Source organism: Sander lucioperca, chromosome 2 (genome assembly GCF_008315115.2).
Source record: "Sander lucioperca isolate FBNREF2018 chromosome 2, SLUC_FBN_1.2, whole genome shotgun sequence".
NCBI lineage: Eukaryota > Metazoa > Chordata > Actinopteri > Perciformes > Percidae > Sander > Sander lucioperca.
Genome location: NC_050174.1, coordinates 1,212,649 through 1,227,500, shown reverse-complemented (window position 1 = coordinate 1,227,500; position 14,852 = coordinate 1,212,649). Strand labels below are relative to the sequence as shown.

Below are 14,852 nucleotides of genomic sequence, written 5' to 3'. Positions count from 1 at the left end.
GCGGTTCATCACAATGCTCCATTGTGCTAACAATTGGAAATAAAAGCGAGACACGTTTGTGAAAGGTGTTCTGTGTGTGCACGGGGCTGTCGGAGCGCTCTCTGGAACGTGGTAAGGAAAGTGGTTTCAGGTGTCACGGCCATGCTGTTGCCATGGCAACAACACACTCCACTTTTCCGCAGCCATTGCTGAATAAAAGGGGCTTTTGAAGAACTCTTTATTTGGACAAAAAGGCCGGCAGGGAACTCATTGTGCGTATGAGTTTAGTCCGGACGGACGCAGTGGGCACTGGTAAACCCAACCGATCAAACGTTGCCTCCTGTTGCCCTCACACAGCCCTCCACACTTGAGTGCACATTTTGATGTTGTTTTTTTTCTATTATAAATGCATTAGAGCTGCAACTAACAATGATTTAGCTGTTGATTATTTTATGAATTATTGGATGAGTTGTTTGGTCTATGAAATGTCAGAAAATGGTGAAAAATGTGGATCAGTGTTTCCCAAAAAGTCCAAGATGATGTCCTCAAATGTCTCGTTTTTTTCCACAACTCAAAGATATTCAGATTACTGTCACAGAGGAGAGAAGAAACTAGAACAATATTCACATTTAACAAGCTGGAATCTAAGAATGTTTGACTTTTTTTCCATAAAGAATGACTCAAACCGATTATTAACCGATATAATCTATTATCAAAATAGTTGGCGATTTATTTTATAGTTGACAACTAATTGATTCATCTTTGCAGGTCTGGAATAATTACAGAAGTTTCCACGGTTTCTTTCTTCAAAAAATGACTCAAACCGATATTGTCTGAGTTTACTATAACGACCCTGACTGATTCTGACCGTCGGAGTCCAGGCTGCAAACACTCACACAAAGACTAAAGTTAGAAGCTCGTTTTGACTCCTCGTTCAACATTTCCTCTCTGACTGAGTATAAAATCTGACCTAAAGGAAGAAATGGGTTTAAATACATGATGTCTAATAAAACTATCTGTTACTAGGAACTGATATTTGGCTTTATTTTCCTCCTTTTGCCTTGAACCACTCAATAATTCATGCTGTATAAACAAGGAGGTGCCACATGGTTCCCTGGGTGATAAACCTATACCGACTAAGTCTGTAAACATCCCACTTGGTCCCTGATGAATACTGCTCCAAGTGATGGCACGCAGTCAAAATAATGCTCCCGATGCAGTCTGGGTAAATTATAGTGTGGTCTAGACCTACTCTATTTGTAATGTGTCCCGAGATAACTTCTGTTAGGCTTTGACACAAGAAATAAAATTGAATTGAAATAAGATTGTATCCATTCTTTAATTCTTTCTTGTTTCATTTTATACCTCATTATCTATTAACAACTTGAACGTTACATCTTCTAGATACAAATATTGTAAACAATTAACCATTTTGACTTCATAATAAAGTTGAAATTAGGTTTTTTTATTCCTACTTTAATGCTTTCTTGCTTCATTTTTTACTTTGTAATAATCACACTTTTAAAGTGCTCATATTATGCTCATTTTCAGGTTCATAATTGTATTTAGAGGTTATATCAGAATAGGTTTACATGGTTTAATTTTCAAAAAAACACCATATTTTTGTTGTACTGCACATTGCTGCAGCTCCTCTTTTCACCCTGTGTTCAGGTCTCTGTTTTAGCTACAGAGTGAGACCTCTCACTGCTGGAACATCTTTGTTGGCAGTCGCACATGCTCAGTAGCTAGGTAAGATCACATGCTCAATAGCTAGGTAAGGACTACATGAGCTAGCTAGCTGTTTCTCCAACTTCAGTAGTACAAGGCAGGATTAGCCGGGAGACTTCTTCTAAACGAGGGCGCACTTCCAACTTTGTGTGGAATAACTGCAGAACAGGGACATGTAAGTAGCTCTATACAATTTATTTTGTAGATTAGGGTGAATTTGTCTGTGTTGTAGCAGTGTTTTGCCATTGAGAACGAGCTAGCATGCTAGCGCTAGCATGCTAACGGTTAGCCACCTCGTTTCGGCTAGTGACGTAGAAACCGTGCAGATTTTGACCAGCTCACCCAGAGACTGAAGGCAGGACACATTCAGAAACCGTATCTCACTCTAAACAGCATGGATGTTTTTTTCAAAGTTTGTATGTGTGTGGAAGCACCAGAGAGACAAAATAACACCCCAAATCCTATAATTTTCACAATAAGGGCACGTTAAAGTGATATCTTTTAGATGAACAAATGCAGACAAAGTTAAGAACAGACAGCTAAATATTGAAGTTGGTGCGGCATTTAGCTTGCACCAAATCTGACGCATTAAAGTGAGAAAAAAAGCTTCTGTGAGGTGTGCTGTGATTGTTGTGAGTCCGTCTCAGGACGGTGCTGCACATCCTATTGATCACAGAGACGCTTCTGAATATTTCATCTCGTACCAACACCGGAAGGCTCGCTACAAATCTGCCCAATTTAGAAAAAAGAAGAGGGTCAGAGAGTTTAGTCTGATTGGACGTGCAGGTTCAGATGAGCTTTGATTTGTCGTTATCGATTCTCAGCCCTTTCATCTCTGCCGTGTGTGTGTGTGTGTGTGTGTGTGTTCGTTCGTTCTCAGAACATTGCCCTGACCACAGAAGTTTTGCTCCGGGAGAAAAGACAGGAGAGGAGCACTGAATGCCAATAACACCTTCGCACTATTTAACAAGCTGAACTTGTGCTGCGATGGACTTAAACCTCGGATCCCTTTGTGCTCCCGACGCCGCTGCCTGTTCATGAGTTGAAAGTGTGTTATTCAAAAAAGAAGAAGCTTTTTCTATAAAAATGTTGCCAAAACATTTTAACAGTAGGGGGTGGGAATCACAGAGGACCTCACGGTACGATACACGGCTCACGATACCGATAACATCACGATGCAAGTCTGCGATAATCAATATATTGCCAATCCTATAAAGATCCATCACGGTATCGGTCTAAATATGAATACAAAACGCCTGTGAGAAGCTTAAGTGAAGGTTTTTAGTCTGTAAATTAAAATGACACAACTATAGATCAACTAAGTGCTCACATTATGCTCATTTTCAGGTTCATAATTGTATTTAGAGGTTATATCAGAATAGGTTTACATGGTTTAATTTCCAAAAAACACCATATTTTTGTTGTACTGCACATTGCTGCAGCTCCTCTTTTCACCCTGTGTGTTGAGCTCTCTGTTTTAGCTACAGAGACCTCTCACTGCTGTAACATCTTTGTTGGGAGTCGCACATGCTCAGTAGCTAGGTAAGGACTACTAGCCAGTCAGAAGCAGAGTATGAGGGCGTGCCCTGACAGTACCTAGGTAAGGACTACTAGCCAGTCAGAAGCAGAGTATGAGGGCGTGCCATGCTAGCAGCTAGGCGAGCATTATAACGTGTGTTCCAAAGTGACCACGTTTGTCTCTGAAGTAAAGGCTGGACTACAATAGAGCTGTTTGGAGCAGTTTGTGAACAGTGTTTTCTGTTGGAGATGGTAAGTCCCTTTGGGGTGGACTTTGGGCTTTTTCACTTTGTAAACATATAACATGCACAAAAGATATATAACACAATAAAGGAAAGGGAAAAGCCAAAAAGCATAATATGAGCACTTTAAACGTAGGTGGGGCGTCTGTTATTTTCCTCAAACTGCTGCGCCGCCTCGAGGAGCCATGAAGCAGCGACGCTGGGAGCAGGGAAATCTATTCAGAACTAGGGCTGGGTACCGAATTCAATACCTTTTAGGCACCGGCCGAATTGCCTCTCAAGGGTCGAAAAATGCCTCGCCATTCAATACCCAGTTTCAATACCTAAGGAGTAAATCTCATCAACATCGGTGAGCCAATAAGCACGCAGTGTGCTTCTGCCAAGATCTAATAATGTCTGTGACTGGCCGTCTAACGTTAAACGACGTAGAGACACAGAGCCGTACTCACGTAGTAGAAGCTGAAAAATAAATAGAAAGATTTGTGCTGTAATGTGTAATGTTGTAATTTCTTTTTGTTTTATAAAACTGCTATCGAAAAAAGTATAGTTTAGGAACCGGTATCGAAGTCATGGTATTGGTATCAGTACCCGTATTGGAAAATCTTTGATTGATACCCAGCCCTATTTAGAGGGCCTTACTTTATTCATTAAAATATCCATATTTGGCACCAGGGTATTGATTATCGTTTCGCACGAAGAAGGAAAACAATATATTGCCGTATCGATATTTTGTACCACTGCTATTTAACAATGCAAACAATGGAGGTTTAAAAATGCACAGCAGCTATTTCTTTTACCTAGTGTTTAAAAAGGCTGGCGCACAAAGCAGGAGAAACATGATTACAGCATATCATAGCAGCAGCAGATATTACATGTCTCCCTTTTTTTTTGGCGAACATGATCTGCTCACCTGGACATGGATGCATTCATCGCCAGCGCTGGGTAGGGGTGACGGAATCCCCCCGGAGGGATGGAGTACATGGGCTGGCCCTGCCTGAGAGACGGAGGGAGACAAGAGAGGGATTACCCCGTTTACTTTTATCATTATTATATCAGATGTATTTACTCCTTGTTGTTGTTTGTGACGGAGAGACAGACGGAGACAGAGAGACAGACGGAGACAGACAGAGACAGAGGGAGCGAAAGCTCCAGTGTGCGGTGGATCAAACCCAGCTGACAGCTAACCCAGCAGCACTAATCCTCTACTCATCAACTCCAGTCATCTGCCTGTGGAACAGCACCGTTGCAATTGATTACGAGAGCCGTACCAAAAGCCATAAATGTTCATAAATTCCTCCCGCTGAACTCAAATGTTCACATTTATTTTTGTTCCGATACGGTGCACCTGCGGTCTAGTTTTAGCTCTAGATGGGGTGGGATAGGGGGAAAATAATGTCTGTAGATTTGTATGACTTTACGTATCTGTATTGTATACTGTAAATACTTTGTCTGTATTTTATTGCACCACCTACCTGCCCAGGGACTACGGGCGGAAACTAGCAATTTGCTACAACCTGGCACAAGACATCTATTCATGGTTTTTTGTGCACTGTCCCTGTTCAGATAAATAAATTACAATAACATTCTAGCTGAGTGGACAGCTGACTATAAACGTGACTTACTGCTGCATGAACCAGCCCAGAGGGTGTGCGATGGATCCGACCGCGCCGGGAGACAGCGGGTAGTACGGAGAGAGCTCTGACGGGTGAGGCGTCCGAGGAATACCTGCGGAGGGGCCAAAGAGGGAAGAAAGCAGCTTTAAAAAACATGCAGCTTCTTACATAGAGGGCTTATTTCAAACAATATTTGCCATCATCTTTGATTGATTGATTAATTGATTGAGGAGGTTTTATTTCAAATATGTAAAGAACAGAAACAGCAGACAAGAAATAAAACAAGATGCATAAATAAATAAGATAATAAATTAATAATAGTCATTACAACAAAAGGTAATGGTGAACGCTGGTCGATTCGTGTACATATTGAGAAAGAAGTGAGAAGAAGGATTTAAACCTTGTGTTGTCTTTGGGTCAAATTTGACCCATTTTCTAAATTTCTATATCAGAAATCAAGATAAAAATAACACGGATGATTCCATACAACGCGCTTCGCAAGTACAACAAAATCGGATCTCTATTTTCATTCACAATTTTGGGTGTTTTGTTCAATTTTTTAACATAAAAAATAAATAAAAATGAAATGTTTCGAAACTGAACCCGACTGAACGTTGACATATACCCTTCTTTGATGATCCTTCCTTTAAAATGAGTCTAAATAATTCCTGCTTTTTTAACTAAAGAATTAGGTACAATTTCCTAAAAAGGAGGTTTATTGACCATTAATTCCAAAAATAAGTGTAAAACTATATAAGTTGGTGATGGTGTTCATACATGGTAGTGAAAGTAAACGTTCGAATAGATTTTTAAAAAGCACCAAAAACATTGAAAAAAAGCACGTAAAATGTCGAAAAAAGAGACAAAGACGCCAGAAAAAGTGTTGATTTTCAGTTTTGGAGGATGATGCATGGTCGAAGGGTTAAACTTATTTAATCCCACCCCCGTGTCCGTAAATCACTGATTGTTAAATCGACCCTTTCTCTTACCCAAAATCATTTTCAAATTGACATTTAGACAGAAGTTACAGAAATATAGGAACATAAAATAGGAAATAATACATTTCAGAAACTCAATAGACAACAATCGCTGTACTCTTTTTAGGGTTGAAAGGGTCGCTGTGTAAAGTTTGTAGTTTCATCCTTCACTCTGGGGATTACAATAGTGAGTTTTCAAGGTGAAAACAAGTAACAAAATGTCCATAGAAACTTGCTCAGTACGTTTCAACAGAAACAGTTTCCTTTTCAGACGTCGTGACCCTTTGTTGGTGCACATCACAGTGTCTGCCTCCTGCTTTCTGTGGATGTTTCAATATTTCTGTTCAGCTTGGTCACGTTGGTTACTATTTGAATTCATCTTAACTGATGCTTTGACAAAATGTAGCTTTTACAGCCACCTGTCGAGATTACTGACAGTCTGTATGTGGAATTTCACTTCGGAAGGTTATTTGAGAGGTAATTTTCCAATACTACGGTGTCTGAGTGACTAATATGAAGAAAAAATCTTTTAAATTGGTCCTGCAAGAGCTGCAGCACATGTAAACCAGGCTGAACACCAAACCCACCAGACTCCATTTAAATAAACAGCCATTTTAGCGTGTATAGAGCCAGCATATCTCCACATGCAAATGGGTGGATTAAGGGTTAATTTCAACCAAACCAGAGTGGTGATTGTTGGAACAGCGGAAAGATGAACCAAGACGGCTTTTGATAGTTTTATTTTGTTTCTGTCGACTTTGAATGAAGAGTGTTTTAGGATGATAAAATGACTGATTATTTACATGGAGTCTGGTGGGTTTGGTGATGGGGATTTTCGGGGCTGTTTCATGTTAAACTAAAAGGATCTTACTCTTTAACTAAAAGGTCTATCTCTGTAGGGATCCTTTCATAATGTTGTCAGACACTTAATAATAACTAATAATCTGAGCCTGTTGGCGGCAAAAACTGAATTTTTAGTGGATGGAAACTAAGTATGTATATTGACAAAAAAGCGATTCAAGCTCTACCGATTCAAAATCGATTCATAGAATTCCAAAAAACGATTCATATTTTTTAATAAAAACAAATAAATAACTACAAAATGTAATTGTATGTCTACTGCAATCACATGGGAAAAGTAACTACATGTACATACTGTGAATCGTTTTTTGAATCGAGAATCGATTCTGAATCGAATCTTGAGCCTAAAAATCAAATCGTGACATTTTCTGAATGGTGCACCCCTAACAGCTTGTGCTGGGGGCTTAATACTGGACCAACTTCAAAGATTGTTATTCCCCTTAGACATAAAAAGATGGGAAAATAGGGCCTTGGTTGTAAAAAAACACTGGTTCTCAAACTTTTTCAATAATGTACCCCTTTTGAATTGTGCTTTAGTACCCCTGACCAGCGATAGATTTACCAAACAGCAGCCATGTGACTGAAAAACATTTAAATGCTGATGAAAAATGGCAACAAAAACTTTAAAAAAAAAAGTCGGTAGAAAGAAGGAAGGAAGGCAAGAATAGGTGGAAAATAGTCACAAAAACTTCGCAAAAAGCGACAGACTTGTAAAAAAAAAACACAGTAGAAAGAAGGAAGACAAACTTCGAAAAAAGTGACAAAAACCTTGAAAAAGGCGGCACTGTTTTTTGAAAAAAAGCGAAAAAAAACTAAAGACAAAAAAAAAAGAAGACAGTAGAAAAAAAGGAAGGAAGGAAGGAAGGAATGAAGGAGGGAAGGAGGGAAGGAAGGCAAGAACAGGTCGAAAATAGTGACAAAAAGCGACAACATTTTTTTTTTTTAAAGCGCTCCCGTACCCCCTGCAGTCCTCCAAAGTACCCCTAGGGGTACACGTACCCCCATTTGAGAACCAGTGCTCTAAGAAGTACAGTGTGCAGTGAAGTGGATCCGAGCCATTACCTGTCTTTGGGTCGAGGATCTCTGGGGAGAGGTGTGACGGCGGCGTGCCGGGGGAGAAGTGTTCATTGCTGTAGGTGATGAGGGGCGTCAGAGGGTGGACGTGGTGGGCGTGCTGCACCACGGGGACTTTATTGGACTGTTGGTGAAGACAGAAACACAGAGAAACAGACACATAGCAGTTAGGAGCAAGAAGTGAGCAACGTGCAACACGTGTCTGACACATAACATTGACAACAGTTGGATATGAGTTACCCAGCGCATGGTGAAAAACACCAAACAATGATTAATTTAAGACAGAGATATTCAAAAGGAGGTCTGTGACCCCCACAGAGTAAGTGCAGGGGTGCTGCCAAATTATGTTTACATTTTTTTTCAAAAATTCAAATATGTCTAAAAATGTACAATAATATGAATCCAATCTATTAACAGCAAAGATAAAATGGCCTATTTGTGAAAAAAAAATTATTTAATTTACACATTGAAGATAAGCTTACTATTAGGCAAGGTAGCCATACAGGTAAGCTTAAGGATCCACTGTGACTTCCACATTAAAAGATGATATAAATAATATATATATCCATTAATTTCTATCCATCCGGCCCAGTTTAACATGCAACTTAATTTTATACAATATATTTACAGTAGTAGGGGGTCCCTACTCCATCTCTCTTTAAGTTAAGAGGTCTTTGGCCTAAAAACCGTTGAAGATCCCTGATTTAAGAGACATTAAATAAACAAGGACATGCAAAGGTAACCCAGTGAACCCTCGGGGGGGCTCGGCATGTTGGCTTCCCTGCAACTATTCAACAATACATGAAGAGAAAAATATAAAAACATATAGTGTTTACATATAAATAAATAAAAAGGGACAGAGGTAAGAAAAAGAGGAGAGAAAAGGACAAGTAATCATAAAAACAAAACAAATATGATGTTAGGACATTGATAATGTAAATTCTTTTTCCCAGAATATTTTAATGTTAAAGGAGAAAGAGGGAATGCTATCCATCAAAGCCAAGGCCAAATTAATGTTAAATCTCAGTGAGCATCAAAACTAACTACATGACTTTTCTTAGATCTAACTTAGACTTCTTTATTTAGCACATTTTAAATGTTATTTATTCATTATCTGCTCTAGATTTTCCGACGTTTTAGACACAGATATGGTGATAATAACGGTCCAAAATGATGTCAAATTGCATATGTTTTTGTCCCACCAAATACATGCCCTTAAAGGCTGGAGGGCCCTCCGAGCCCTCCGCCGTAGCTCGACGTGCACCTCCAAACATTTGTAACTTTGCGTCGAGGCGACGCAGACTGCAAGGACTGTGATTGGTCAACTGGTCCTGTGTGTTGATAGCTCAAGCAGCCTACTGTGGGGAGCAGCAACATGCTAGTTCACTGACGTAAGATTTGCAAATAAACTCAGACATATTTTGGTTAAAATGACAGGGTTATCCGTTTGTAAAGTGTCTATATATGTCAGTAACGCTTTGAAATTAGCAGCTAGCCAGCAAGCAGTACTTTGTGGGCAGTTGTGCTAAAGTTTGCTTGCTAATAGAGGTGCAACGATGAATCGATTAATCGATTAGTTGTCAACTATTAAATTAATCGGCAACTATTTTGATAATCGATTCATCGTTTGAGTCATTTTTTTATTAAAAAAAATAAGATTTCTCTGATGTCAGCTTGTTAAATGTGAATATCTTCTAGTTTCTTCTCTCCTCTGTGACAGTAAACTGAATATATTTGAGTTGGGGACAAAACAAGACATTTGAGGACGTCATCTTGGGCTTTTTGGGAAACGCTGATCCACATTTTTCACCGTGTTTTGACATTTTTATAGATCAAACAACTAATCGATTAATCGAGAAAATAATCGACAGGTTAATCGACTATGAAAATAATCGTTAGTTGCAGCCCTACTTGCTAACATAACATAAACTGGCTGGCAGACACCTCGCAAATAACCTCTGACTTATCACCCCCTAGCGTTATGGCGGTGAGATGCACCGCGATGCAAAGCAACCCCGACGCAGAACTCTGAAAGGGTCACGACGCCGTAGCTACGGCGTGGCTACGGCGTGGCTACGGCGTGGCTACGGCGTGGCGTTGACGCAGAAGCATAAAACAGCCTTAAGTCTTCCTCAAACCTCGAGAAAACAATGCAAGCTATCATGATTGTGGCTAAGAAAAACAAGCTTATAACTATCCCTCAGTGTAGACCACATTTCTGTTGCCCATTGTTCAAAAGAAACACACGGTGTAAGAAGAGGGCATCATGTGTGAATGCCCTCTCCGGTAAACATCACATCAGACTGTGTGCTGTGTGCGTGTGACCGGCCCTGTGATGCAATCTGGACCGGCCCCAAGGAACACTAAAAAGCCCTGCTGACACATGCCAAGACCATTACGGCTGTTTAAGCCGAGCAGAGAACTGTTTGTTCAACCCGAGGAGAAAAACAACAGAGCCACGCAGTCCAAAAGTCACACCACGGAGCCACAGACCAACACAAGCAGCCGAAGGTAAACTGGACGGCCGTAAACAAGTGGAGACATCATCATCCCACTGTGTCTGACGGAAGTCACTGGATGGGGAAGATGAAGCAGACGCTCATGGGTGGATTACACCGCCACGTTACACTGCAGACCACCCTAACTATTACAGTTAGAAAAACATGGTGTAACTTTAGATAAAGTGGGGAAGAACAGGAAGTCCAGAGCACCGTTGGAATGTAACTTAGTACATTTACTCAAGTAGTACGTTCATGTGGATTTTTTTATTTTAGTATCTTTTCTTTTATTGCCCATATTATTCATGTGAATTTGTTATTCTATCATCCTGTTTATGATGTATGTGTATGTTGTGTGTGATGTCTTTAAGCTACTGGGATCGAGAATTTTCCCTTGGGGATCAAAAAAGTATCTATCTATCTATCTATCTATCTATCTATCTATCTATCTATCTATCTATCTATCTATCTATCTATCTACTGTACTTAAGTACATATGTTGAGGTACTTGTACTTTACTTGAGTCTTTTCTTTTCAGGCCACTTTCTACTTCTACTCCGCTACATTTCAGAGAGAAATATTGTACTTTTTACTCCACTACATTATTCTGTTACAGCTTTAGTTACTAGTTACTTTAGTTACTAGTTACTTTACACATTTAGATTTCTGCACACAAAACACATGTAGTTTATAAAATCTGATGTGTTATTCTAAAGTAAACCTCCCAACAATATAACGGACTACAAGTCCAGCTGACATGATCAGACCATTAAACACACAACTGGTTGATCCTTTACACTTTCTACAATCGAGTACTTTTACATTTAATACTTGAAGTACATTTTCCTGATGATACTTACAGACTTTTACTTAAGTAGCATTTTCAATGCAGGACTTTTACTTGTAACAGAGTATTCTGACAGTGTGGTATTAGTACTTTTATTCAAGTAACGGGATCTGAATACTTTATCAGCGACTATTTTGATAATCAATTCATCGGTTTGGGTGAAGAAAAAAAAATCCATTCTCTGATTCCAGCTTCTAAAATGTGAATATTTTCTAGTTTCTTCACTCATTAATAGCAGATATACTATTAGACATCATGTATTTAAACCCATTTCTTCCTTTAGGTCAGATTTTATACTCCGTCAGAGAGGAAATGTTGAACGAGGAGTCAAAACGAGCTTCTAACTTTAGTCTTTGTGTGAGTGTTTACAGCCTGGACTCCGACGGTCAGAATCAGTCAGGGTCGTTATAGTAAAATGTCTCTGATTCCAGCTTGTTAAATGTGAATATTGTTCTAGTTTCTTCTCTCCTCTGTGACAGTAAACTGAATATCTTTGAGTTGGGGACAAAACGAGACATTTGAGGACGTCATCTTGGGCTTTTTTTTTTCAAAGATTATTTTTGGGGGCATTTTTAGGCCTTTATTGACAGGACAGCTGAAGACATGAAAGGGGAGAGAGAGGGGGGGAATGACATGCAGCAAAGGGCCGCAGGTCGAGTCGAACCCACGGCCGCTGCGTCGAGGAGTAAACCTCTATATATGGGCGCACGCTCTACCAACTGAGCTATCTGGGTGCCCGTTTTCTGACATTTTTATAGACCAAACAACTAATCGCTTAATCCAGCAAACAACCCACAGATTAAAATCGGTAAAATGAAAATAATCAGTTAGTTGCGGCCCAAAATGTCGACGCACAGACTCCCCCCCAAACCCCCCGCCCCCGTCACTGCTACGACCAACACGATGAAGACAATAATAATAACCTGCGTCTCTACTTTCATTAGGCAGCGCTCCGTCTCGCAGTCATTTCCCCTTGGCTGCCCGGCTCAATGGAGCACTTGTTGGCTCAACTTGTCACATGGGAGGGTCAAGGGGAGGGAGGGGGAGGGAGGGAGGGAGTGGGGGGGGGGGGGGGAAAGGAGTCTTGTTCCTCCAGGCTAACCTTTCTTCAATACCCCCCCCCCCCTCCTCCTCACACCCCCTTCTCAACCTCTCCAACGTGGTCTGCCGAGGAACAAGGTTTGCATTGAGACGTCGGTGCACTCTCTCGCTTCACGCTGCTAAGAATTGTTCCAAATCTTTTGCTTTTTTTTTTTTTTCCTCTGCCCATTTCTTAAAAAAGAAAAAGAAAAGGTCCAACCTTTTCCTCCCTTTTTCAATCTGTAGCAAATTGGGTTTTTTTTTTTTTTCTCCCGTGTGTAAAGCACGCTTTGATTCTGCTAATGCCAGACGGAGTGAGGGAAAATATTTACTGCTGTTTAAACACGGCTATATTAAGATCTCTTTGCTCTGGACTTTATTTTTTATTTTTTTAGTTTCTCCAGACTTAAAGAGCGCATAAGGTCAACGTGTATGACAGAGAAACACGGTTTCACACAACACAGAGAAAACAGGCTTTGATGAAGCTTTCGCGGCAGAAATAGTGTTGACCTGCTGGCTCGAAAATCCCAACTCCCACATGTCATGTATATTTGAGTTGTGCTTTGTTGTTCTACTTAATGTACAATATGCCTGGATTTTTTCTCCCTATATTGTGAGGGCTGTTTGAGACCTCTAGACCCGGGTGCCAACACATTTTTTGGAAAGCACTTCAGTGAGAATTTGAAATGACACTTATTAATTATTCATATCCTGGAATACACCAATCGTGTGCTCTACACATATTTTTCTAAGTTTGAAGGCACTAGTTTCAACCTCGGTGGGGGGAGGTGGGGGGCTGCCTTTTCAGTTCTGCAGCCCCGAACCCAAAATGTGGAGAGAGGGAAGAGATGGAGAACGCAGGTTGCACATATGCAAAACTATTCGGACCTGTATCCTACCTGCCAGAGTCTGTCTCCGTTAGGAATAAAACATGGCTACTTCATCAAGCAACTCCCTCTCCTTAAATCACATTTTGGAGTGAAACCGATCAAAATCAGCGTTGTTTTTGTCGAATTCAAACGTATAACGCTCTGCAGAGATCTGAAGAGCATAACGTGTGGTTTTGTGGAATCACAAAAAAAAGGAAAGAAAAAAAAGCCACACTAATGGCTCAATCATGAGTTAAAACCAAACACGGACGCATCAATGCCTTCTTTCACTCGCTTCATGTGTGGAGGGAATATTCCTCCAGCCCGTGAGAGCTCCATACGTCTGCTTTCACCATCCAACAAGCAGAGTGTAATAAGGAAACCGCGAGGAACACAAGCCGTGTTTTAAATATAAACAACATCTACGCGATAGGACGGATAAAGGGCAACCTGGAACCAGATGGTATCTACATCGACAGACGGAATCCGTGCTCTTTACATAGACGTGCTTGTTGCAAACAGGCCTGCAGTGGTGCATACTTCTCCGCTAGTGAGTATTAAACACCCAGAACTGGTGTTAGAGACATAGGCGGGCAAAACTGGCCAGTGCAACCCCCATCTCCCCTCCCCACTCCCCAAATACCTAATAATAACTACCTTTACATAAATAAAGACATTTGCACCATAACTTGATGTAGAAAAAGCACAAACTTTTGCAGAAACACGTACCAGAATGCAGAAAACGAAGTGTATGATACGCTCAAAATTTCAATTTTGCTCAAAAGTGGAGAGCTCAACCTCCCCCCCATGATGAGCTGACAGAACTGACAAGTTGAACGTTGTCCAATTAGAACGGACCCACCGCGGTGATGGTTTTGGTGGAGCTGTTCGTTTAATAGTCGAAGAAAGCGAACGTTTTGGCAACAAACTACATCCACACAACAGTATGTGGAGTTAAACTGGACGGGCCCAATAACCTCTGAATAGTTCTACTTGTTGTTAAATTGCAATCTGAGCAGCAGCCAACATTATGCATTATGTCGGCAGGATCATTTAAAAGGCAACCGCGACTACATTGTGCGTCTGCCCTATTTCTGATACCGTGGCGGCAGAATTTTTGCCATGGTGGGCCGCCACTACAAAATCAACATAGAGGAAACAGCTGTTTATACACGTATTGACTCGCTCTTATTTTACCTTAAAGTTGACTGTTAGCAACTGCAACTAAACAATTTCCCTGAGGGGGATCGATAAAGTATTCAGATTTTGATTCATTACAACGAAATGATGTTGGTACTCCCTGAGTATTACAAAAACACAATAAAAAAACACTAAAAATGGGGGGAAAAGGGCATTTAAGTAGAGCAAGAAGTGAAAAGGTCCCAGCAGTAGATAATGCACATTACAGATAAGAGATAAAGATAAAGGTATTGCACATTCCTGAGAAGTTAGCAGCCTCAGGAATAAATAGATAAGGTGTAAACATTGGTTTGATGAATTGGGACGTAGTAAGAGGAAGGTTTAAAGAGAGGGGGGGAGGGGGGGGGCTGAGCCAGCGCAGAGAAA

The 14,852-nt window shown here is 40.5% G+C and overlaps 1 protein-coding gene across 2 annotated transcripts in view; it reads right to left on the bottom strand.

Annotated features, from left to right (window-relative positions):
* tcf7l1b (transcription factor 7 like 1b) overlaps positions 1 to 14,852 on the bottom strand; it is a 74,631-nt gene that overhangs the window by 8,569 nt on the left and 51,210 nt on the right. For both annotated transcript variants that reach the window (XM_031305100.2, XM_031305101.2), the window contains exons 5-7: positions 7,981 to 8,116; positions 5,090 to 5,192; positions 4,378 to 4,461 (exon numbers count right to left, since the gene is read on the bottom strand). In XM_031305100.2, the coding sequence (XP_031160960.1) occupies positions 4,378 to 4,461; positions 5,090 to 5,192; positions 7,981 to 8,116 (323 nt within the window). The remainder of the gene's footprint in view (positions 1 to 4,377; positions 4,462 to 5,089; positions 5,193 to 7,980; positions 8,117 to 14,852) is intronic.